At 37.8% G+C, this 27,839-nt stretch overlaps 1 protein-coding gene across 2 annotated transcripts; it reads right to left on the bottom strand.

The window, feature by feature from the left end:
* Nucleotides 1–14,426: 14,426 nt before the first annotated feature.
* On the bottom strand, nucleotides 14,427–27,808 carry kdf1b (keratinocyte differentiation factor 1b). 2 transcript variants are annotated; one of them, XM_067425338.1, is made up of 4 exons: nucleotides 27,552–27,808; nucleotides 25,921–26,854; nucleotides 19,560–19,628; nucleotides 14,427–15,503 (listed from the first exon to the last, which is right to left on the bottom strand). In XM_067425338.1, exons 2-4 carry the CDS (start codon nucleotides 26,774–26,776, stop codon nucleotides 15,427–15,429), a joined length of 1,002 nt encoding a protein of 333 aa, XP_067281439.1. In that variant the 5' UTR covers nucleotides 26,777–26,854; nucleotides 27,552–27,808; the 3' UTR covers nucleotides 14,427–15,426. The 2 variants fall into 2 exon arrangements, with proteins under 2 accessions (XP_067281439.1, XP_067281438.1); XM_067425337.1 differs by having other exon boundaries at nucleotides 27,561–27,808.
* Between the last annotated feature and the right edge of the window lie 31 nt (nucleotides 27,809–27,839).

Here is a 27,839-nt window from a genome sequence, read left to right as displayed (position 1 = left end):
TCTAATGTCAAGGATGAATGAATGATATTTAGAAGAGGATCTATGACCTCTGGAAGCATCTCTTTTAGTAGCCTAGTCGGTATAGGGTCAAGCCTACATGTTGTTGATTTTGATGATTTAACAAGTTTAGCCAAATCTTCTCCTCCTATAGTAGTGAATGAGTGTAATTTTTCTTTAGTGAAGCTACAATGCTCTGTCTGAAGTGATACTGTAGTAGACGGCTGCATGGTTATAATTTTATTCCTAATATTATCAATCTTACTAGTAAAGAAGTTCATAAAGTCATTACTGCTGTGTTGTTTACAAATGTCAGCAGTCGAAGCTTTATTTTTTGTTAATTTAGCCACTATTTTAGCCGAATAAATACCTAGGGTTGTGTGTTTTCTTCTAAAAGAATTGAGAAATAAGCAGATCTAGCAGTTTTTATGGCCTTTCTATATGCCATCATGCTCTCTTTCCACAAATTGTGAAAAACCTCCAGTTTTGTTTTCTTCCATTTTCTTCGTTGTACCACGGCGTTGGATTATTTGCTTTAATCTTCTTTAAGTGCCGGGGAGCAACTATGTCTAAAGTGCTAGTAAAGAGAGAGTCAATAGTTTCTGTTGCAGCATCAAGTTCCTCTTGGCTATCTGTAATGCTGAGGAGATGGAACTGATGAGGAAGATTATGTACAAACAATCTTTAGTCGCTGCGGTTATCGTCCTGCCATATTTGAAGCGAGGGGATGGCTTTGCAGCCTTAGGTAAATTAAGTATACATGATATTAGGTAATGATCTGAGAATGATCTGTTGATACTTAACAGTATCAACATTTATTCCATGTGACATTATTAGATCTAAAAAGTATGATTAAGGCGATGAGTGGGTCCCGAAACGTGTTGTCTAACTCCAATAGAGTTTAGAATGTCTCTAAATGCCAATCCCAATGCGTCTTTTTCATTGTCGACATAGATATTAAAATCACCAACAGATAAAGATGTACTTTATCTACAACTAATGCTAACTCTGATACAAAACCAGCAAATTCTTTGATGAAGTCTGTATTGTGCCCTGGTGGCCTGTATACAGTAGCCAACACAAATGTCAAACGGGATTTATCATTTACACTACACAGCGTTACATAAAGCACCAAAACTTCAAAGGAATTATATTTGAAACTAGACTTCTGAGTAATACTGAAGATATTATTATAAATTACAGCAACACCTCTCCCTTTACCTTTCAGATGCGGTTCGTGTTTATAACAATAATCTTGTGGGGTGCACTCTTTTAAAGTAATGTAATCGTCAGGTTTTAGCCAGGTTTCTGTCAAACACTGCACATCTAAGTTATGATCTATAATCATATCATTAACAATAAGCGTTTTTGGAGAAAGGGACTGAATATTCAGCAACCCAAGCTTTATCAATTGTTCATCCGCATTATATCTGTTGTTTATTTGTTGGACATCAATTAAATTTTTACTGTTGAATGGTTTTGATGACAGTCTCTATGTATCTAGGTGAAAGAGTCTCTATGTGCTGGGATTTACCTGACTTTGGTGATGTGAGACAGCTAGCAGACGGTTGGTTTAGCCAGTTTGTCTGCTTCCTGACCTGGGCCCCAGTGAGTCAAGGTCACTTGATTAATTACGCCATAAATAAAGCTCTGTATGTTTTCAAAGCGCTCTCGTGGTACTTTGATGCCATACACTAATAGGTCTGGCGCTGCTTCTCGTCGAACACAGCTTGAATCTGCAGCGGGTCACATGAATCTTTCCGAAAATTACGAGTTTACACAGTTCAGAATCGTTAGTAATTACGACATGGCATGAACACACCTTCAAGCTATTTTTGAGAGATGAAAAATGTTGCCTTCGGAGGATGCATTCCAAGGAAAGGTAGTGTTAGGCAGTAGGAAGGTAAGTAAGTTAGGCAGTAGAAAGGCGAAACCAGTGAATCCACAATCCTATGCGTTCCATTCACGACTGTTGAACTTAAAAATATACATTGCACCTTAAAGTTGTTTCATGGTCAGTATGTGCAAATGTATATTTTTGACCACTGTTTTCCACTTTAGATGGAATTTCTAGCAAGACATTAATAGTTAAGTAATTAAATATTTGCTTAGATCTCTCTATTTTGCTGTAGATTATTAAACCATTATGCTGCCTCAGATGTACACTATATTGCCAAAAGTTTTGGGATGCCTGCCTTTACATGAACTTTAATGACATCCCATTCCTAATCTGTAGGGTTTTAATATGCAGTTTGCCCACCCTTTGCAGCTATAACAGCTTCAACTCATCTGGGAAGGCTTTCCACAAGGTTTAGGAGTGTGTTTATAGGAATTTTTGACCATTCCTCTAGTATTCCCTTTGTGAGGTCAGGCACTGATGTTGGAAGATAAGGCCTGCCTCGCAGTCTCCGCTCTAATTCATCCAGGTGTCTAATTCAGGTGTTCTATCGGGTTGAGGTCAGGACTCGGTTCAGGCCAATCAAGTTTCTCCACACCAAACTTGCTCATCCATGTCTTTATGGACCTTGTTTTTGCGCACTGGTGCGTACTGCGTAGTCATGTTGGAAGAGTTCCCACAAAGTTGGGAGCATGAAATGTTCAAATTTGTCTTGATATGCTGAAGCATTAAGAGTTTCTTCAACTGGAACTAAGGGTCAAAGCCCAACCCATGAAAAACAACCCCACACTATAACCCCCCCTCCATCAAACTTTACACTTGACACAAAGCAGACAGACATGTACCGTTCTCCTGTCAATCACCAAACCCAGAATCATCCATCGGATTGCCAGACGGAGAAGCGTGATTTGCCACTCCAGAAAACACGTCTCCACTGCTGTAGAATCCAGTGGTGGCGTGCTTTACACCACTGCATCCAACACTTTGCATTGCACTTGGTGATGTAAGGGTTGGATGCAGCTGCCCAGCAATGTTCAATGGTCTGTAACTATTGACTCCATAGAAAGTTGGTGACTTCTGTGCACTGTGCAACTACGCATGCACTAACTACGCTCTGTGATTTTACATGGCCTATCACTTCATGGCTGAATTGCTGTTATTCATAACTGCTTCCACTTTGTTATAATACCACTAACAGTTGACCATGGCATATTTAGTAGTGACGGAATTTCACTATGGCAAGCAGCTAGGCCGAGGGACTATGAGAATGGGGCGAGGCCGGTGGCGTGATGATAATGAGGTGGTGAAGGGGGGGATTCTGAAATCCCCTGCCGCTTCAATATACCTGTATATATTTATATCCTAATTAACTTTATAATCAAAACTTTAATCAATATTTATCCTGTATTATTATAATGATTCTATCCAGTTATGATTTAGTTTTAGTTTCTTGTTTTCTAAAGTGTGTATTTGGTCTCTGAGGAGTGACTGAGGGTCTGGCCTAGAGATGTGTGATGTGTCACTAAACACTGGCAACAAGGTCATGTGTTTGGATTTTGGAGGTATCACACACCCCTAACATGTCAGGAGTGCAGCAACAGGGTTTGCTCACTTAGCCCGGCTTCCAGATATGAAATATGGATTTGTCTTTCATTTAATTTATTATGTTTTATTCCTTTTATATTTCCTTTTACTGAAACACTAAAGACTCAAGATGAATATTGCCTGTACTATATTGTGTGTCCCTCTCACTAAAAGAAAGCACATGTTATCAGTATGTTTTGGTAAGAACTGGTTAGAACTGGAGCTTAATCAGCTCCAACCTTGGAGAGACTGTGTATCTGTGTATGTGCACAATATTCTATGCTACAGATCAGAATGGTGTTCAAATGGGCACCCTAAGAGATGGGTGGACTTGTTGTTCTGGGCAAGCTGGCGCCTGCTCCAGATCTGGAAGGTCACTACGGGCCTAATTCTGGGTGAAAGCATCAACAAGTGACACGTCAGTGGAAACGTGCATCAGATTAACTGACATGAGTGGAAATTTACCATGACTGTGCATTGTCTCTGAGCCAATCAGAACCATCCACATCGCAGTAATGACGTGGATAAGACCTTGAAAACGGTATAACTGTTGGGACAATGGTATGTACGAGGGGGCGAGGCAACGAGACGGTGAGAGAGGGAGCGCGGCCTACGAACTCCTTGTGAGACTTGAAGCTGGCTTCTGCTTTTGAAACTGCAAACTATTCTTAAGTAAATTTTTCTTTTATTTAATTGGAATCCTGACTCTGTCTTCATTTCTTCACTACTGGTCCTGGGTCATAAGCTGTTAACCCCTAACAGTTTTGGTGGAGGATGCGCGGGCAATCATTCCTTGGTGACACCCCTGGCAAAACAACAAATAAGGTAGTAGAAAGCTTTAATTATTTGGTTAGGGCTGTCTGACTGGAAGAGATTGGGTACGGGGAGCGAGAGAGCTTCATTTCGATAGGAATGGGGATTAATTATACTAAGTGTTTGTTTTTTGGGAACAGCATAAGGGTATAAGAAGGTCGCTGAGAGCACGCCACGTTACTACGGGCAACGGCTAACGCGTAGCAGACAGCGCAAGACACGTGTCTAATACAGGGGAGAGCCCATTGGGGGCCACTGGTGTAGCACCACCTCTACAGGGGCACGTCTCTCTGGTCTGTGATCTGTTTGTCTGAGTTAGAGTCTTAAGAGACGGTCACACGGACCAGGGGGCATCGCAAACCTGCTCTCTCTCTTCCATCTCAGATAGGGGTACCCCGAACTTAGAGTTTAGAAATTAGAGAATCAGGCAGTCAGGGAAAAAAAAAAAAAAAAAAAAAAAAAAAATATTAGTTATTAGTTAAACAAAATAAAAATAGATTCAGGAGTTGTTTGCCAGGGATGCATCTGGAACGATCCCGAGTAAAATAAAAATTGTGACCCAAATTGGCACGGACCAGTATGTGTGACGTTTTCGTACAAGTGTCCTTTGCAGTTTCATCACGCAGAAGCCACAGCTGTGTTGGGTAAAGATCGCTGCCTCCATCTCTTGCTGTTTCGGTGAGTATGAACTTTGACTAAAATATGGCTGATAAATTGTGACATGATCAGTAACTTGAACAGTCTTGATAATATATATTGAAATGAAAGAGAGCAAACGCTGTAACTAGCTTTGCTCTGAAGCCCTCACTTAAAAGAAATTTGCAGAACATATTTATATAAAAATTAAAACATGGCAGCAAGGTTTTAATTCAGACTGAAAAGTTAAACAGTAACTTGACTGGCTACAAACAAAGAGTATTAATGAATTTGTAGAATGGGTGGGGTTTAACCCCTGAACGAAAAATCCCAGAAGATTACTGAGGGATGGTATAGTCTAATTGCCAAACGTAATAAATTGTCTGAAATTACTGGAATTGAGTTGTAGTCTGAAAAAGGGCTTGAGATTGTTTTTGAAAAAGCGAAAACACCAAGATGTGTGAGCAGCCAGTCTTATCTGCCCCCTCCCCTCTCGCGCGCTCTTCTCTTCTCTGACTGTCCGAGCGAGTGCCGCTTTAGGCACCGCCTTACAGACTGGGAACTAGACTGAAACATGCCAGTTGCTAAATGACAGAGTGTTTTAATTGTGGTCAGCAGGGCCATTTTGTATGTAACTGTAACCACCCACCCATAAGGTGTAGAAATGGTGGCAAATCAGCCCATCAGATTAAATTTTGTAGATAGAACAAAGTAAAAAGAAACAAAGATTTACACTCTGTCTAAGAAAATAAGAAATAATAATGTTAATGATTTTAACATCTTAAGTATTTTTGAAGGAAAGATCTATGAAAATTAATTAAAATTTTGAGGTAAAGTTAAAGACAATGACCGAAAAACATGTGAGGCGAGAAAATGTATAAATAGTGACATAGAGGTTTAAATGACAGATTTATGAAAAAGGTGGTTCCTGTTCCTCTAACTCTTGAAAAATTCTAATAATGTTAATTTGTCTGAATGTTGGTAAAAACACTGTTTGTAAGATAAATTGGAGTTAATATGTTAAAAACCTAGATGCTGGTGTTTTGGTTTCAAAAAGATAAGCTGGTGCAGAGCTGTAATAAAACAATTCGCTTATCTGAATCTGGCCCCACCATTTCTGGTGCTATGGCCGAACTTGCTACAGTAACAGAGACTTAATCTGAGAAATGTGTAGTTTCTAAATTAATTGTATGGAGAAAAAAAAAAAAAGACAAATATAAACTTATGATTAATGAAAAATGTGATCTCTGTCTAAGGATAGAGTTTAAAGGAAAGGTTTGATGTCTTATTTGAAAACAATTTTAATTTCTAGCCAGATCTTATGCTGAGCTAGTGTGAGTAGTATAAAGTTTATGAAAGCACAATGAACCATCCTGAATAACTCAGAGTCTCTCTCTCATTCAAAACCAGCTCAAAGCTGTTATCTGAGCCTGTGTCAGAGGTGATAAGATATTTCTAGTAAAAGCACAGTGCATCAGTTGAAAATCATAGAGACAGTGATTTGTTAAAAAGAGTGAAAGTGCCATTAGGAGGGCAATAATAAAGGTTTAAAATGTTTTCAAATACAGAATTTTAATGAATTAAAATTTTTAAATAAATTATTCCATGACCAGTGACATCTTTGTCTAATCTTAGCCACCACCATGCACAGGACCAATGGATCAGCTCACAGAGTCAACATGCAGGACATTAAATTGAATGGACAGTTGTTATGGCTAAATTCACTGAGTATAATCTACGCACTATGTTGCGGTTTGGAAGATGTAATTGGTATCAGTGATTAAGTGTTATGATTAACCTGTCTCCATGTTCTACTTATAGTAAGCAGACTAAATGGCTCTGGTGACTCTTGAATGCACTTTCCCCAAAGGCTCCAGAAAAACATCTGATCCATTTTAAGGGTCAAAGATCTCAAGCGATGACCAATGTGAATGAGGGTGATTCGCCTAAGACGGGTAAGATCCTCTTTTGGCCAGCGGGGGACAACCTAAGACATGGGGGTCACCGCCATTGGGCACTTCCAAGAAGGGAGGTGTTTTATGTGAGGTGTGTATGAGAGTTGAACCGATGTCTGTGAGGCCAGCAGCATCAGTAAGGGGGGACGCTGTGGTTGTAGGGGCCGAGAGTCCAGACAGGACACAGCATGGCCTGCCCTAATAATGGCTCCTCCATACCGCTCACTCAAATACCGCACTGTTTGTGAATGCCAGGGAAGACCCTGAGTCAAAGTTATGATGGTAAAGGTCATTCAAGAGCCAGCTGAGACCATGAGGTGATTGTCATTAACTTTTGTGGAGACCAGAACAAAAATGCATTAACTGAATCAGTAAAACTGTGATATTGAACTAATATTTCCATATCATGAGTTTAATCCTGCAAGTCATTAGATATGGCAGTGGAGAATTTGAAGGCATGGTGGTGTCTAAAAATAAGGACAGCTGTTGAAGTTTAAACAGGAGGTCTGGATAACAAAAGGTATTTAACTAAAGTAACTTGAAGAAAATAAATCATAGCATAACTTATTTTGAGATGATTATATAGCTCTAATTGGAAAGTTAAACATTTAAAATTTCTGATACAAATTTATTCTTTAAGGATAAACTTTGTGAAGGTTAAAGGTTAATGAATTTAATATAAGAGACTATCCGTGTAAGAGAGAAAGAGAGACTGCTTGAGAAGCAGCGATGGTGCTCTGTCTGTTATCGTCCTGCTAAAGCTGAAACTAAACAAAAGCAATGATATCAGAACCAAAACAACCCAGCTGACTTCTCTAAAAATGAAGGAATAACGAACAGACATGATTTGAAATTGGTTAAGAAACCATGTAAGAACTGAGATTAAATAATTTTTAGTTAAACACTAAAAACTAATTTTGAGAATGAGCAATTCATATGTGCGTATGTTTGTTGATGACTGCACTTTATGTTTTGTATGTGTTGGTTTGTGAAACTGTTCTGTCCTGATAGTGTGTGTGAGGTCATTAACCTCTGGAATGAGTGTTTATCATTACAGATGGGTTAAGGCAACCTTTAAAGGAACTGCTAATTCTGAAGGAATCTGGAAAAGATGATCCAGAACATGGGACGAGCTTTAAGTGGACTGGTATCCAGCTCTGTCCGTTACTGGTAATTATGACTAATTTTGTCATTTATGATGTTGATTTGAATTAATCTCTGGATTAGTTGAAGTGGAATTATAAAGTTAAAGATTGCCGTTTCTTAATGGGTTAAACACCCATCTCCAAATTTAACTGAGGGTTTAAATTGAAATAATGTCAATTGATTAGAAATGGTAAACATAAATGTTAGAAACTTGACGGCAGAGACAAAGTGACAAATTGGCTGAAGTCACTATCTAAATTATCCAGAGATTCCCTCATATTTCTGAAGGCAGAAGGGCGGCCAAAAAGATAACTTCTAAAAGAAAAAGTTTTATTTTTATTTTTATTGTTTATCCCTTAAATGGATGCAGGACATTAGATGTCTAGTAATAATGTCTAATTAATGTTAAAGGAGCAAGTGACTTTAAGTTTTTCGGTGTGACTGGGATTGAAAGATGAATAAAATAATATTTTGGTTTCTGTAGAGCAGTAGAGATAAGACTGAAACAATAACGATCACATGGTGCATTTGCACTGGAGACTTAATATTTTGATAAAGAATAATCTGACAAGTTAAAACGAGAGAGAAATAGCCCTAAAGATTAATGTTGTGAAAATAAAACTTTACGAACAATTTATGAACACTTTACATCAAATTAAGTAAATATTGAACAATGAATGATTTTCAAAATACAGATTGTTTTAAAACTGTTTTAAAGAAACTGATGATGACAGTACAAATGTGAATACTTTATAAAGTAACATGGGAGATTATGGAAATGTGTAAATTCTTGGGAAAATTATAACAATTTTGGTGTAAGTGGCAAAGGAAGGCTAGTGAGGATATGATGAGAAGTATCACTGCCAGATGACATAAATCAACAGGGTTAAGATTTTGGTCATTTGGAGCTTACGCCTAAAGAGTTTTAATGGACAAGACATTGAAAGGAAATGTTACTTTAAAGGAAACCCTAATTAATTGATTTTGAATGGTTTGCTAAATAACATGGCTTTGGAAATATATTTTGAAAAATAATTTGTATTGAGTATGATTAAGCACAATGTCACAAGATAAAGATGTGAACAAGCTGAATGAATGTAATACAAATGGATAAATATGTCACTTTGATGAAGTTTTCAACATTAACAATTTTATGGTTATGTTAATTTTAAGTAAAAAAAAATGATGTGGGCTATCATGAGTGAAAACTGGATTTGATGGAAAAAGCAAGTGTAACAAAAAGGTTTGAGTATGTGGAAACCTATGGAAAAGAAAAAGATGAGTTATGAAAATGGGTTTAACAAGAAGGTTCTTGAGTAAAATCAGGGAAAAGCGATTGAAATGGATGTTATGTACATGTTTGAGAAAGAAATGAATAGAATGTGAAATTAAGATGGTACATGCATGTAGACTGTAAACTGAAGGATGTTTTATGCAGAGACTGAATGTACTTGGATGGATTATGATGCCTATTTATTTTGTTTATTTTTATTTCAGACCACTATTGTTTTTAAGATGAAAAAGGTCTGTGTTTTGAAAGAAATGTATTTAAAATCCCTCTTTTTAGATGAGATATCTTGGTATTTATAATGGGGTGGTATTTAACATGGGGTGCTAATGTAGTATGTCCTCCTGAGGATGAATATGTTCTTATTGTAATCAATCAAGGCATTGATAAAACCAAATTAGATGAGATTAATAATGGTTGAAGTTAAATCCCTGAGGGGAAAAGAGATTTTCTGTTTTTCAAAGATTATAAACTAAAAAGGGGAGGGCATTGAACATTATGAAGCGGCCTAAATTGGTAGACCAACTTTAGGGGGTCATTGGGACCCCAAAATTGGCCTTTAGGAGGGAGTGAAGGGGGGGATTCTGAAATCCCCTGCCGCTTCAATATACCTGTATATATTTATATCCTAATTAACTTTATAATCAAAACTTTAATCAATATTTATCCTGTATTATTATAATGATTCTATCCAGTTATGATTTAGTTTTAGTTTCTTGTTTTCTAAAGTGTGTATTTGGTCTCTGAGGAGTGACTGAGGGTCTGGCCTAGAGATGTGTGATGTGTCACTAAACACTGGCAACAAGGTCATGTGTTTGGATTTTGGAGGTATCACACACCCCTAACATGTCAGGAGTGCAGCAACAGGGTTTGCTCACTTAGCCCGGCTTCCAGATATGAAATATGGATTTGTCTTTCATTTAATTTATTATGTTTTATTCCTTTTATATTTCCTTTTACTGAAACACTAAAGACTCAAGATGAATATTGCCTGTACTATATTGTGTGTCCCTCTCACTAAAAGAAAGCACATGTTATCAGTATGTTTTGGTAAGAACTGGTTAGAACTGGAGCTTAATCAGCTCCAACCTTGGAGAGACTGTGTATCTGTGTATGTGCACAATATTCTATGCTACAGATCAGAATGGTGTTCAAATGGGCACCCTAAGAGATGGGTGGACTTGTTGTTCTGGGCAAGCTGGCGCCTGCTCCAGATCTGGAAGGTCACTACGGGCCTAATTCTGGGTGAAAGCATCAACAAGTGACACGTCAGTGGAAACGTGCATCAGATTAACTGACATGAGTGGAAATTTACCATGACTGTGCATTGTCTCTGAGCCAATCAGAACCATCCACATCGCAGTAATGACGTGGATAAGACCTTGAAAACGGTATAACTGTTGGGACAATGGTATGTACGAGGGGGCGAGGCAACGAGACGGTGAGAGAGGGAGCGCGGCCTACGAACTCCTTGTGAGACTTGAAGCTGGCTTCTGCTTTTGAAACTGCAAACTATTCTTAAGTAAATTTTTCTTTTATTTAATTGGAATCCTGACTCTGTCTTCATTTCTTCACTACTGGTCCTGGGTCATAAGCTGTTAACCCCTAACAGTGGGGACCTATCACGGTACCATGCTTGAATTTGCCGAGCTCCTGAGAGCTACCCATTCTTTCACAAATGTTTGTAGAAGCCGTCTGCATGCCTAGGTACTTGATTTTATACACCTGTGGCCATGAAAGTGATTGGAACACCTGAATTCAATTATTTGAAGGGGTGTCCCAATACTTTTGGCAATATAGTGTATGTCCAAAATCAGCTTCAGCAGGTACCTTTATGCGCAAACTTTGCCTGCAAAGTCATTGTCCGATAGGGCATGCGGCGAGGCAAAAAGTTAACCTCAATGCATAATTCCAAGTACGAGGATGTGAAAAGCTCAAGTAGATTGTCACATGTTGTCATCTCGTAATTACGTTTATTATGACATGGTTGGGACAAAGAAGAAGATTCTTCTGAAAGTGAGTCCAAATATGTTGTTTCTCTGTTAGGTTATAGTTGTGGTGTGGTGTATTTAGAATGATTTTTAGAGCTATATCTTTATTGTTCTTAGTGTCTTTTTTATATGACTCAGTACAGCACTTCCACTCTGTTTAGCACCAATATGAAGGTAGTGTTATTCCCCATCTATGACAAGAGCTTGTTCAACCTGTTGCGTTTGTTTGCTGTTGCCAGAGCTCTGTTTTATATGAGGAGACATAAAATCATATCTTTAGGCCTATAGTACTGCAGAAACACACCTTAATGAAACTAATTAAAATGTTCATTACTTTTTATATTATTCATGTAGGCTACATCATTTTCCTAGATATGTGTATAAATACACAGAACATTATGTCTCAGTATTGAATCTGCACTATCAGGCATGACCAACTTCAGTAGTTTCGATGGTAACTAAACAAGAGAATAATCATACAGACATATCGGATGATTCATAAAGCATCAACAGGAACATACTGGATGTAGGTACATTTGGCAACCATTCAAATGACCCTGTTTTCTCCTGCCAGACTCCAAAAGCCCCCGCAGAGGCTTCATTAAACAAGGGTGGATTGTTGTTAAACTGATACAACAGTGATAGTACTTAGAGCAAATACACTCTGTGTTATAAGGAAATAAGTCCATGCCAATGAGAGTTTTATGCCTAATCACGCCTGGACTTATTTGATATTGAGCCAACAGCAGACAGAATCAAACGCACACTCTAAAAAATGCTGGGTTTAAAACAACATAAGTTGGGTTGAAATGGACAAATCCAGAAATTGGGTTGTTTGAATGGGTCTCAAACAACCCAATTTCTGGGTTTGTCCATTTCCAACCCAACTTGGGTTGTTTTAAACCCAGCATTTTTATAGTGCAATCAATAAATGATTGACTTTGTGGTTGATTTCACATAAGACATAATTAAACTACAACTACATAACCAAGACTGTGGTGTATACAGGCCAATCTGTAACCCACTGACTGCAGAATTATGTAAGGTCATGTGACTGTGGTTTATGGGCCGATTGATCTAGGGTAAGAGTCAAGAAAGTGAATGGTTTGTGGTGAAAGTGCTATAAACAGTACTGTGGTCTCCACAGATTAGCTGTATAGGCTACCAATGATTAGTAAATCGAATTATATTTTGACTACAAATGGCAGTGACATTGGTACAACAGTTAGTATGATAATATAAATGCTAATATTAATACCTATACATCGATCAGGTATAACATTATGTGACACTGATTATCTCTTCATCACGGCACCTGTTAGTGGGTTGGATATTAGGCAGCAAGTAAACATTTTGTCCTCAAAGTTGGTGTGTTTGAAGCAGGAAAAATGGGCAAGCATAATGATTTGAGCGAGTTTGACAAGGACCAATTTGAGATGGCTAGATGACTGGGTCAGAGCATCTCCAAAACTGCAGCTCTTGTGGAGTGTTCCTGGTCTGCAGTGCTCAGTATCTATTAAAAGTGGTCCAAGGAAGGAACAGTGGTGAACCAGCGACAGGGTCATGGGCGGCCACAGCAGGAGTGGCCACACAGGAGCGAAGGCCGATTGAACAGATGAGTTACTGTAGCTCAAATTGCTAAAGAATTTAATGCTGGTTCTAATAGAAAGGTGTCAGAATACATCATGCATCGCAGTTTGTTGTGAATGGGACTGCATAAATGCAGACCAGTAAGGGTTACCATATTGTCCCCATCCACTGCATCAGAACTGGACCACATCAGTGGAAGAAGGTGGCCTGGTCTGATGAATCACGTTTTCTTACATCACATGGATGGCCTGGTGCGCTTGGGGAACAAATGGCACCAGGACGCACTATGGGAAGAATTCAAGCCAGCAGAGGCAATATTCTGCTAGGGTCCTGCCATCCATGTGGATGCTAGTTTGACCCGTAGCACCTACTTAAGCATTGTTGCAGACCATGTACACCCTTTTGTGGAAACTGTGGTGGCTGCCAATTTCAGTAGGATAATGCGCCCTGCCACAAAGCAAAAATGTTTTTTTACAACAAGTAGTCTGAGGTGTTAATTTGGCCTCTAAATTCCCCATATCTCAATCCAATCGAGCATCTGTGCTGAACAAACAAGTCCGATCCATGGAGGCCCCACATTGCAACATACAGGACTTAAATAATCTGCTGCTAACATCTTGGTGCCAGATTCAACAGCCCACCTTCAGGGGTCTAGTGGAGTCAATACATCGACAGGTCAGGGCTGTTTTTCAACAGCACATCTCACAGCTGGCTTTGTGTCTTATGATGCATTCTTAGATAAACACTGGTATATCAAACATGGTGGATGTATTAAAACAACTCTTCTCTCACATTGACTAATAGTTCAAATATGAATTGGCTTCTTGTAGTAAACAATTATTAAACAATGCATGTTGCCATGCAAAACCCCTTTAAAACATTTTACCATGTATAACCAAATGCCTGAAGGGTTCCGAAATACTAAACATGTCAAAACACAACACTTTTACAGCCATTTAACCTTAAGGCAGAAACTGAAATTCTAATGAATCAAAAATCATGTTTCAGTGCATAAGCAGTGCATGTCAAATGTGAAACAAAGGATCAGTTTCAAGTATATGCTGACGCACTATTCCTCTGCTCTTTCTCCTTAAGCAAATATCCCTTTCTGCTTTACAATTTCCTGGTAGTCTCGAGGGGGTTTTATGGTTTCGATATACAAAGCATGCTGTATAGCTGCTTAACTTGAGCATTTCCAAACTGAATGTGACATTGTGTCCTATGAACCATAGTTTAAATGAGTTCTGGCACTGAAAAAGCACATGTTGACATGTTTCTGGGATCACCTCTGGCATAGTCTTGCACGAGGGATTTTTTTTATTTAAATTTGCATATGCATTACAGTAGAGTGTAAATACAGTAGTAGCTAGTACAACTGATTTCAGTGTTGAACACAGTGCATTTACTACATTCGGATGATGTCAGCCACCTTCACTGTAGGCACATGCAAATGCAGAACATTTTAGTTTACTTAGCTTACCAATTTTACAAGGTCTTTGACCAAAACAAGAATCCCATGTACTATGAAACAAGCAACAAAACTTTATTATCATTATTAAGGCAACCCTAAGGGTCTTGCATAAGAGAATGATTTTTCAAACAAATTACAGTGAAATTCACATTAAAATATACATTGAATTGAAACAAGTAATCAATTAAAAGCTATCCTAGACTTTGCCTATGGCAAGTGAAGTGCATATATTGTTTCTTTGTACTTTTAAATAAGCATTTAGCACTCTTCGACATTCATTCCGGCATTTTGTTTGATACAACAAACTTCACACAGTCAAATTTTCACGGATTAGCCAACATTTGACTAATACATTCTTCAATTTAACAATAAAGCAATAGTTCACGACTCATAAAGATGAAACATGTCATTATTTATTAACCCTCACTTTGTTTCTTTAGTAAATCATGACAATAGTTTAATAGCAAAAGAGGGGCTTGCGCTGGTGCAAGCTATTAGTAAATCTGGCCCTGTCTTCAGCAATTTTTTCTTGTTTGTATACTAACACCACTGTTTTTCATCAACTTGGAGCTTGATTGATGCATTTCAAGAATGAAATGCATGAGGGTGAATAAATAATGACAGAATTTTTTTTATAAAACATTTAAAAGGCAGATCTAAGGAGAGTTAAATCATGCTACAGTATATTGTCCATCTGTTTGCTAAAAAGAGGTCAGATTGTTTTCCATTCTTCCATTCTCATTTCATTATTAATTGTTGTCTTATGTCTTCTGGACAGCAACATTGAGATACTTCACACATCCATCACAAGAGACCAAAGAAAAAAAAAGTGAAATAGAAGCATAAATACAACTACCTCTTCAAATGTAAAACAAACAAACAAACAAACAAATAAACAAACAAAAAACAAAAAACTGCCCATGAAATCACATTTTTCAGGGGTATACTTCAAAATCATCCACTGACTCTAAGCCAGAGGATATATACATCATAAAGATGAAGTATGCATTATTTAAGGACGTTTGGAAATTAAAAGTCGATGGTCTGACGGAAAACTCTCACACCATGCTGCTGGGTAGTAAAGGAGTGTCCGACCTGATCGGCACACCCGTTTCCTGGAAACTTGGAGTTAATGCTGTGTGGAAAGAGAAAAAAAAAGACTTTTTTCAAAGCAAATAAACATGCAATTTGATCTATTCTTTATGGGTGTCGTATTGTGAAATCATTTAAAATAAAAGTGTTTTCATTTACCATAAAATAATACTGTAACTTTCAAACCCCCAAAATTCACTCCATTGAAAAAACTAAACAAAAAAACAAGCTGTGTGAATAGCTTTTTCTGAAATCATAGATTTCTGTTGTCAGAACTAAATTGTATATTCCTGAAAATTTATATATATATATATATATATATATATATATATATATATATATATATATATATATATATATATATATATATATATATATATATATATATATAAACCTGTAAGACTTTTGTTTAACTTTGGAACACAAATTAAGATTTTTTTTTGATGAGACATGTTCCGAAGAAGAACAAAAATCTTTTTTTAACCACAGTTTACCAGACATTGTGCCGTTCCTAGCTGTGTCTCTCAACTGCTGTTTTGCATATTGTTTTATTAATCGGTTTATTTTATGATTCTTTCACAATATAAGGCGTTTTTAGTAGGTTCTAGAAGTATGAACTATACTTCACTTGCGGAAGAAACTGTGCCTAAATTGTATCAAATGTACACTTATAGTTTACTTCAAATCTTAAACGTGTGTGTGTATACAGTATATATATATATATATATATATATATATATATATATATATATATATATATATATATATATATATATATATATATATATATATATGATTATCTCTTCATCACAGCACTTGTTAGTGGGTGATATATTAGGATGCAAGTAAACATTTTGTCCTCAGCGAGTTTGACAATGGCCAAATTGTGATGGCTAGATGACTGGGTCAGAACATTTCCAAAACTGCAGCCCTTGTGGGGTGTTCCCACAAGGTGTCAGTTGGGTGTCAGTATCTATCAAAAGTGGTCCAAGAAGGAACAGTGGTGAACCGGCAACATGGTCATGGGCGGCCACGGCTCATTGACGCACACGTGGAACGAAGGCTTGCCTGTGTTGTCTGATGAAACAGGCAAGCTACTGTAGCTTAAATTGCTCAAGAAGTTAATGCTGGTTCTGATATAAAGCTGTTGAATACACAGTGCATCGCAGTTTGTTGCCTATGGGGCAGCAGAGCCGCAGTCCAGTCAGGATGACCCCTGTCCACCGGCGAAAGCACCAACAGTGGGCATGTGAGGCTAAAAACTGGACAACAGCGCAATGGAAGGAGCCTAGTCTGATGATTCATGTTTTCTTTTACATCACGTGCACTTTGTTTGTGCGTCGCTTCCCTGGGGAACACATGGGACCAGGATGCACTATGGGAAGAAGGCAAGCTGGAGAAGGCAGTGTGATGCTTTAGGCAATGTTCTGCTGCACCTTGGGTCCTGCCCTCCATGTGGATGTTACTTTGACACATACCACCTACTTTAGTATTGTTACGGACCATAAACACCCTTTTAATGGAAACAGTATTCCCTGGTGGCTGTGGCCTCTTTCAGAAGGATAATGCGCCCTGCCACAAAGCAAAAATTGTCCAGGAATGGTCTGAGGACCACAAATGAGGTGTTGACTTGGCCTCCAAATTCCCCAGATCTCAATCCAATGTGTTCCATGTGCTGAACAAACACGTCAGATCAATGGAGGCCCCACCTTCCAAGTTACAGGATTTAAATGATCTGCTGCTAACATCTTGGTGCCAGAAACCACAGCACACTTTCAGGGGTCTAGTGGAGTTCATGACTTGACGAGTCAGGGCTGTTTTTAGAAGGAAAAGGGGGACGAACACAATATTATTAATAATGTCATAATGTTATGCCTGATATATATTTACTTTACTTGCACATAATATAATATTAATGAAATAAATGGTCACTGAAGTGTACTTAAAGACAGTACACTTTCAGGACTGTTTTCTTAATACTTAAGTACACTTAAAAAACTGCAGTTTGTTAAAATTAAAAGTTTTTTTTTTTAAATCATTTTTTTTTTTAAAGTACATTAAATCATTGTTTTAAGAATCATTGGTCATGCTTTAAAGAGGTACATTTATTTGGATAAATACTTCATTATAATTTAAACTGTAGTATTATTCAATATTACATTTAAAGTTATAAGAATTTACAGATATATTTAAATACATGACATACAAGTTTCAATAGAAATTATATTAAAGTATAAATGCTTGCCAGTACATTTGACAGTAAACTAATAATATTTAATTTCATATAATGTACTGAAGCCCTACTCTGGGTCAAAAAGCACTCCGAAATGGCACCCATTTCACATCCTGTTCAACTATTTGCATTTATTATTAATTTAAACTATAATACCTTTTCATTTAATTGTAAGTGTCCAAAAGCATGGTTAACACTTTTTTTTGTAAGTCTACTATTTTTGTAATACAGTACTTGGTAAAGTGTCCTGAAGAGTTGACCTGACAGAAAACCTACAGCCTGTGAATAAGCTTACATCTCATTTGCATCTCATTTCACATGTGAAGAGGATATTTACATAGTCTTAAAGCACAGCAGCAAAACACAAACAAACAACCAGCTCATTTTTGACGGATCTTGTGATTATGTCTGGCAAAAAAAGAGAATAAAAACGTAAGTGGGACAAAGGGAAAAATGATATAATTTAAATGATAAACTATGACATGGGCCTGCCTACAGAAAGTATAAATGCTTAAGTAATATATGGGTGCTCTCAGAACGACATGCTGAAAGTTATTATATTCTTAACTTCATGTTTCCACAAACGTTTATATAATAGCATAAAGACAAATAAAAAATCCAGCTGTTGCTTGCCAACACTGTAGACCATGAAAACAACATCAAGCAAAGTGAAAGGGAGGGGTAAACCACCACTGATGAGGAAAAGAGAGACATTCAAATTCAGAAGAGTGTAACCGATCAGATGGCTTCCAGACAAGAGAGCATTGTTTGTGACAATGTGGTTGGTTACATCACAAAACTCCCTCTCTCTCTCTGCTGATGCAGGCACTCAACAGTCTTTAATTCAGGCAGGAAGAGCCTACAGCACTGCTACGCACAAACACACAGAACCATCTTGAGCTGCTAGCTAAATTAGCATGAGGTTAAGACATGGTCTTTGTTAGTTTTATGCAAATCTCATGAAAGTCGAGGTCACATACCTCCCCAAAATCAAAAGAAAGAAAATAAATGATATTTTGCATATAAAACAGTTTTATGAACAGATTTCCACATTTCAGTATTTTTTCATGGTATGTCATTTAAACTATCACAACTAATTAAAATATAATTTACATACCTGTAATATGAATAAAAAAAACATTAATATAAGTTAACATTGTCATGTACATTACCATTTTTGGGGTTAGTAAGATTTGTTGTTTTTTATGCTCAGCAAAGATGTATTTATTTGATAATAAAAACAGTAATACATCATTACAATTTAAAATAACAGTTTTCTAAATGAATATATTTTAATATGTACTGAATTTTCAGCATAATTACTCCCGTCTTTAGTGTCACATTATCCTTCAGAAATCATTCTAATAGGCTATTCCTATTATTATCAATGTTGAAAAACAGTAATGCTGCTTAAAGATGAGGTAAGGGCTTTCTGGTAACCGTTGTTGATATTTCAAATCCCCAAAACAAACACGGCCCTACCCCCAAAAGCTTCTCTGCCCTATTTTGATAGCTCCGCCCCACACATACGTAACCCAGGCAACGACTATGGCATTCTCTGTGCTACTAATCCAGGTTGAATATTCAATGAAAAAGTCACCCCTTCTATCACAAAAACACAAACTGTTCTCATGAACAACTATAGTGCACGAGCCCAACTAACGGGCGTATAGAAAGCATTTGTAACATTTCAGCATTTTGCAACTTTTGAACGTACTGTATTGTAATACCAAGATTTAAATTGCATAATATAAATCATAGGTTTGGGTGAAATGTATCCTAGGAATATTTTCTCATTGCAGTAATCAGGTTGTGTTGAGAAAAGCCTGTGTAAACGGTTCATAAAAATCGAAATTTCCTACTTACACTGGTCACTGTTGTTGCGTAAGTTCCTGGCTGTTATGTCATCGGACCTCTCCATTGAAATCTGCAACTCTAAAAAGAACAAAAAAATGTATTTACTTATTCAAATATCATTATAGCAACATATGGCATGCAGTGATTTCCACCATTTATTATTCACTGTTGATGAGGACTACAGGCTACTTCCACTACAGAAAGAACATCATACAGGTTTTTGGATCGGAAAGATTGGATGAGAGTGTCATTTATACCAAAAGTTTAAAGTTGGCATGAAACCAAAGTTGTAACAGTTTTTTTTGACATACAGTCAAACCAAAAATTATTCAGAGACCAGATATAATTGTTTCCTATTGGGTGCAAGTCACTATAGTTAATTTATGTAAGTGTCATGAGGATAGCAAAATAAACTGTGACGTATTATACCCAAAAAATCTTCATCCAGTGGACTACCAGCAAATTGATATTTTTTGACCAAAATTATTCAGACACTTTGACCTTACCATGTTTTGCTTAAAGGGGGGGTGAAATGCTGTTTCATGCATACTGATCTTTTTACACTGTTAAAGACAAGGAATCCCATACTAAACATAGACAAAGTTTCAAAAGTTAAGGTGGACGTTTGATGGGAGTATTTCTTTGTCAAAAATACTACTTCCGGTTAGTCATAAGTTTCGGCAAGTTTTTTGCGATCATGCGTCCCCTTTGACGTTAATGGGGGCGGAATTTCCTTGTATGGGCCTTACGGACAATTCTACCGGAAGCGTGTGAGAGAGAGAGAGGGAGAGAGAGAGAGGGAGAGAGCGAAAGCAACAGGCTATGCCCATCAAAGCGCTCGTAGGCTGAGCTGCACAGGTAATGTGCACAATTAACAATGACATCAAAAAGTGCGTTTTTGGTTGCCAGACCAAGACAGTCCTGCACAGATTCTCCAAAACCCCGCGGTAAGGCAACAGTGGATGTAATTTGCTTTTCCGGATCAGCAACTGAGTTGCGCGAATGTTTATATCTGTTCGCTGCATTTCGGTGCCGACTGTTTCATAAACAAGGCCCAGCATGACGCCGGATTTTCCAATCGCCTAATGCTGAAGGATGGAGCAGTCCCAACGTTAGAACCGCGGGCGGTGAGTTAGACTGCTTCAAATGTCTGTGTCTATGCTCATCAAGTAGCCCAAACATGATCACGTATAGTTACTATATATATTACTATATATAGAAATTGATCAATGGAGCATGCGATGTGTAGTGCGTGTACATTTGTTTAGCTGGCCACTATATGTGTAACTTTATGTTTGTGTATTGTAAAAGCACTCAACAATACACAAAGAGGGGGGAAATATGTTGAACTAAATAAGCACGCTTCTTCATTCAAATGCGCTACTATTCCGTGTCTTTCTATGTAAACACTAACTTAACCTGTCTACACAAACCACGCGTAAACACACAAACACACGTGCACAACTGCACTTCCCACATGTACACCTTCAAAGACAAAAATACGACGATATAATTCAAGTATAAATATGTAAATAACACAAGCCGCTAAGCATATTATATAGTTAGTGTATCGTACCACATAGAGACGTCCTGCTCTAGTCGTTTTTGCTGCTGCTCCTGTTCAACTGCAGCCTCTGGGTCTGATTCCGGATCATAGATGTATGGCTGTATCTGATTAAAAGCCATATTTTTATTTTGAATAAAGTTTTTTTCCCGCTGTTAGGGATGACACAGCTTTACGACGCACTCAATACAATAGCAGCGCGCTGCTGCACACGTCATTATTTAGCTCCGCTCACACGACACGCCCCCACCCGCTCGGCTTTTTTCGGAAAGACTCGGAACAGCGCATCTTTCTTATATAATTATAAAAAAAATAAAGACTTTTCGGAGATATGCAGGATGCAATGCTACTCTATAGGTACTCAAGATTGACATGACACTGACTGAAACTGAGTGTTTCACCCCCCCTTTAAGTGTTTTTTCTTTCATTTCTAATAAAACCTTTTACACCACAGACCAAACAAAATGCCCTGTTCACAGGGAGTTTAGCACATATCAATTTTGTACCATATCAGCGGTTCGTCCACACGGATCCGGTGTTTTGGAAGCATAAATCCGATATTTTTTTAAACAGGGTCCCGGAGTGGATAAATCTGAAAACGACATTCTTTCATTTTCGTATGTACAGTCAATCCGTATATTTTGTGAAACGGTGATGTCATCACACTACGTCCGGCACGGTGAAAGAGTTAAAGGGTTACTTCAGCGATTAGCATATGGCTTTGTATCAGTAGAAACCCTGGAGTATATTCAAATGATCGTTTGAAAATTTGCCAGACTGAATACGCGTTACCTCAGCTCTCCTCATGACAGCTCATTCATCACGATGATTGTAATCTGACTCCTGCTGCGTTTGTGCTGTGAAACTCGCTTTGCGAATTACTCATTATATTGAACAGACACGTTTAGTTTCTAAATGTAGTGTCTGTTCTCTAACTGAACTGATTTTATGGGTGCATTCTGGGAACTGTTGTCTTTCATCCCCATGAGACAAAAATACATTTTCTGTCTTTTCTCTGTCTAGAAGACACTAAATTCAAAAATAATTTCCCATTTCTTTACATACAGTCCCTGACAAAAGTCTTGTCGCTTATCTATTTTCTAGAAATACCTGATATTAACCTGACTTTTAATTAATTAATTTGTGTTAGAAATAGCTCATATGAAAAGCTAAAACCCTCCCAAATGATGTTTAATGCACTGAAGTAAATAATTTTCATAGAAAAAATATGGGAGAATGTGCGCACCTTTAAGCAAACTTTGAGCTGTGTGTACGCACATTTAGGAGACAAAGGGAATTGGCGACACAGATGGGGAAGTCGTGAACTGAAGTTAGATTGTAGAAAATAAATGTGAGGTTATAAGAATTAATTAATGACATTTCATTTTCACTCCATTTCATACGTTATATCCACATTGTCATGAAGATTAAATCCAAAAGTGTTATTTGTGCTGATTGTTTTAGGCTATATGCATCTAGTAAAATACAAACGTAATTCAAAATGTATTAAAATAATATATCGCTGCCTTACAGTCACATCGTCTCCAATGAGAGCGCAGGAGGAGATGGCGCGACTACATGTGATACAGAATAGCATGAAATACGCTTTTATTAGAGAACTGCACAACACAGAGTAAAAACAAAATATTTTCCTTAATATAGGCTACATATATCATAAAATGTCAATGTCTGCAACAGTCATGAAGCACAATCGCTACTCATCAGCAGTCCTAACTATTACATCACAAATTCGTCATGAAGAAGCATGTGTTCACTATAACATTTTCGTCTTCAATTTTCCCCCACAAATTAATTCTGTGATTTTGTCGAGGTGTTAATGATCGGTCTATTTGTTAGAAACAAAAATCCTCTGGTGACCCAGGTATGTAACGCTTCATGATGGCACTGTTGGAGGATTACACCAATGGCGGAATAAGGAGAGAACGAGTTTCCATCTAGGGACATTATCATCAAAACTGCATGAATTTAATTTTATTTGAAGTGTTTAAAATGAACGAAATTAACTAAATATTTTTAATTAGCCTAAAATAACACTTTATTTATTTATGTTTTTATGGATATTTTGATATATTTATTTTAAAACATAAAAAGGATATTGAATGTTATTCAGCAATGTAATGTGTAAGCGAAAAATAGCATTTATAGTCTGTATCTAATATTTTTCAATGTCTTTTACCTTTGACAGTGTTAAACATGGTGTCACGTGGATGGGGATATGCATGCAAATGATATGCAGATGAGGTGATGCATAGTAAAACTAGGCATTGTAAGCTCCATGTATGGTGATTTCGGGGAGGAGACAGGGTGGAGAAGCACGTACGCACAATCTGCTGCTGGCTGTGATTTATAAAGGGATTTTCGCGCAGCTTCTGACTCTGCATGGTTTTATAAATCTTTATATATAAATTTTTGTGTGCGTACACAAACAGGTTAGAGCTTGCACACCGTCTGCATGAGCCAGGCGGAAAACGCGTGCATGCTAGAAATAGAAGAGACGCCTATTTTTCACGCGACACGCGAGCATGTTGGAAACGTTTCCAGGCAAAATAGAATAGGAAAAGATGCTTATGTCATTTTAACACAAATACATATTAATAAATGACATTTTCATGTTTGAAAGTCTCTAGGTTAACATAAATGCAGATATAGGCCTAATATTAATAATAAAAAACAACATAATTATCAATTTTGCAACTGTCAATACAGTACTAAATATACTGTAGCCTATTTTGCTGTTACATAACAAGATTTGTATGGTCAATACTGCCGACGTTTCTGTATCAGTAGGCATGTTTAACATGAATTATAGGCTTTGCCTGTACATCAATAGCAGCAGCAGCACCACGTCAGACACGCTTCTGGTGTGCAAAGGCATAGAAAACGCCACACAGCCGCCCCGCGGCTGACACGCAACAGAAACGCCATGCTTGCAGTGTGTCTCCGGCCTTATTGTAAGGGTAGGTTTAGGCTTGGCGTAGGTGTAGGGGTTAATAAAACACATCTGTTAAGTAGTAAATGTATTTATTGTTATTGTATCATGAGATTTTGCCTCACCTCCAACCACTGATATACCCCTTCTAGCCACAACTCTTCTTCTCCATTTTTAGTGTATTTTACAGCGCCACCCACTGGCTTGACATGTATACTACATCGTTTTGTGCATGCAGATATTTCTTGAAACAAGGGGAAAAAAAAGATTGGATTGGGAAAGCTCTAGCTTCGTGTGGACAGGGCGTGAAGCATTTATTGGTAATGGCTGCCCTAAATTGGTATTAATTGTGTACTTAAATTTAACAACTGACAGGTTGATTGATATCATTACAGAGCTTTTTATCAAAGTTATCTGACATAATCAAGATTAATTTGTTCTGACACAGTTTAACGGAGTTCTGTCATACTGTGGGTGCCATTTTCTAAACTACAGTGAATAAACTGTGATAATGTGTACATCTGAGTGAAACGCGCGGTATACCGGTACTGGAAAAATACCGGTATATATTTTATTTCAAACGGTACGATATCATGATTTGGCACATTTCGGTATATGCTGCTTTTCCGAAGTTCACCGCTAGATGGCAGCGCTCTACCCAAACTGAGCCGAAACAACCGGCAAATGTGACAACAACATAGACGAACAAAATGGATTAAGCAGTCGAATCTCACTCAAGATGCCCAAAATGAATTAATAAAGAGAGGAGTAGAAGTGACATTTGTAATGACTTTGCTTATAAAACTGATGAAGAACCCTCAAACCTAGCCAAGAAGCATCTGTCACTATCCTGACTTTAAGACTTCTTATGAGATCGACAGGTCAGTGAATCATTCAAACCATCTCATTTAGCCATTTATTTTCTTTTTACACTGATCAACGCACACACACAGCCTAACATAAGATCGAATATCACAATCTCCAGCGTTCGTTACAACCAATGACATTTAGATCTCATTATATTTGCACGCGTACTATTGCACTATTTACATTCGCGTTAGACACAACCGACTGTGTTTATGTGAATACTCACTAAAGACGGACATTTGTACATAATTCTGTGTATTTGACTGTTTTAGGAAACTTAATGTGTAATGTGCGAGCGTGACTAAGTGACAGGCGTGTGTGTGTGTGTGTGTGTGTGTGTGTCTGTCGTATGAGCTCATATCTCCTGTAACTGTTATTACGAAATGCTATAAAATCTCTTGCGTGTTCAAATGATTTCCGTTCTCCATCCCGAGACGAGCGTGAAATGTTGAATCGGATTATGCAGATTGCTTTAGTGTAGTGCGATGTCTTTTGAAACCAGAAGCAATTTGCTAATTTTGAGAGATTTTTGCTGAAATTATTTCTCACAAGAAAGTTTTCAAATGACTGATTTGATGTGATAAGCTTTGCTGATTAATTTACTAATAAACATTTGTGGTAATTTCCCACTTTATAAACTCAAAACTTGCATAATTGTTCTCATTCGCGTGCAATATACCCGCGCTAATATCAGACCTTGTGGTATCGATTTAATATCGGTACTTCGGTATTAGATTGTGGTACCGTACCGAAGCCAAAATTGTGGTATCGAGCCATCCCTAGTAGTGTGTAGTGTAGTAATGATTTGATTTTGGTGTGCACAGATAAGTCATTTATAAAAAAAAACCTGCAATATCCCATAAAAAATAATTGCCAATATTGGTTTCGTGGTGACTTTAACAAGAGGCCATGGAGAATGAGACGACATACTTTACAAAGTTCAGGACTAGACATTGAGAAAAAGAAAGAGAAATGTTGTTGTCACTCACTTCCATCACTCATGGAACTGAAGCTGCTCTTTTGGCTGTTCCTTTTGCTGTTCCAGGTGTCATTGCCGCTGTCCCGCTGCAGCTCCTGTGGACGAATTTGCTGCCTCTTCTTACTCTTCCGCATACTTATGCGAACGATCTCTCGCACCAGCCTGCCCTCGGCCTCCTTCTCTTCTATGTTGTGTTCCTGCACGATATCCGAGATAAGCTGACTGATCTCCCGGGAACGCCGCAGGAACATTGAGTCCGTGGTGCACTTGGCCAGCTCGTTGATCTCAAACTCAGAAAAGACCTCCATAAGCTTTCGGGTGATGAGTTCGTCCACATCTTCTGTCTCGTTGCCTTTGATAAAGTCATCTTCCAGTAAGCTACTGATGTAGCTTGGACTGTCCATCTCAATTTTAGAAGTGGGGAACGAAATATCGTCAACTTCTTCAATGACAGATGTGTTCACCTTGACACCATGAATATGGAGGTCGGGATAGAAGCCATTCTCAACATTTGGAGGACTTGACTGGTTCTCCACCTGCACATTGGCAGCTGAGCTTTCACTCGAAATGAGACAAGGCAAGCGCCGACATATGCGGTACAGTCCACAAGTCAAGACGCTACAAAAAAGCTTCCTGCAGCTACCCACAGATGTGCAAGGTCCGCACACACTAGTCCCCGAAACGGGCTCTTCTTTGGCAGGGAGAAAGCTTACTGTCTCTTGCTCAGTCGTATTGCCATTAGCATCCTTGTTGACTTTGCCCCTCACTCCATAGTGTTGGATCTCAATCTCCACAGGGTCGACAGATCGTTCCCTGTATGGCCCTTCATCAATGGGACCCCTGGTCCAGGACGTGGTGCCCTCCATAGGGACAACACTCTGCCCTGACCGTCCTCTGAAGACTGCTTTTTGCAGTTACCTGATGCTGGACTAAGGCCTCAGTGTCTGTTAAAGAAAAATAGACATAATGGGGGAAAACTGGGAGGGGGTGAAGGTTTTACCTTACACTTTCAGTGAGTCTCCGAAACAAAACTACAGCATGCTGTCCCAAATTTCCCTTAGAAATGTAAACCAACCAGTTTAAGAGATGTTTAGTGTTTGCTTTCTTCACTGTTGTAGTCATTGTTAATAAGATAATGAAAGTAAACTTTTACCACAACACCATCAATACAGAATCTAAATTTTATGCCATTTAAAGTATTATGAAATTAAAATAACTGGTTGTATAAACATTATTGTACATTTTAAATACATGTAATTTTACTGTAGACTACAGATTTGTATTATTTTGGACCAATTCAACTCTAAAAGCAGTCTCAGCTAAGTAAATATTGAAAACATTCAATAATTATTTCAAAATTAAATGTTAGCTATAGTTTTAGATCAGATAATAGAACTATGATGCAGAGTAAATTACTTTACTATCTATTTATAGTTTGGCCGCCAATGAATATTTACAAATTCGGAAAAGATACAAAGTTCACACTGTCCCCAAACAAACATGAAGCAGTTTTTTTTTAAAAAATCCAGTCAAATTAACAAAACGTGGGTTTAGGAACTAACTAGTGAATGCCACAGTTTAAAATACTTTAACAACATCAGAACATCTTAAATAAGTAATATTATCAACAATAATACAAACTTCACTCACCATATGGGGGACGAATTGTGGAAGCGTGACGAGATTCTTCCGGAAGTTCGGAGAGCTCAAAAAGGTTGTTGGATTTAGATTTTTACTATTTGTCCACAAATATACCGCCGGTGCAGATTCAGTCGTCCTCAAACTGAATTTAAAGAGCAAAAAGAGAAGAACGATTTAACCGGAATGCTCGTCGTAGCCTACCTGCTGCTTCCATAAACACGGCAGAGCTACCTGATTCTACAGGTACATCAGGACATGGACACTGGTGACGTCATTCGAAAAAATAAA

This window comes from Pseudorasbora parva, chromosome 19, assembly GCF_024679245.1.
Source record: "Pseudorasbora parva isolate DD20220531a chromosome 19, ASM2467924v1, whole genome shotgun sequence".
Classification (NCBI taxonomy): domain Eukaryota; kingdom Metazoa; phylum Chordata; class Actinopteri; order Cypriniformes; family Gobionidae; genus Pseudorasbora; species Pseudorasbora parva.
The sequence above is the reverse complement of the archived record's forward strand: the minus strand, read 5'-3'. Positions and strand labels throughout refer to the sequence as shown.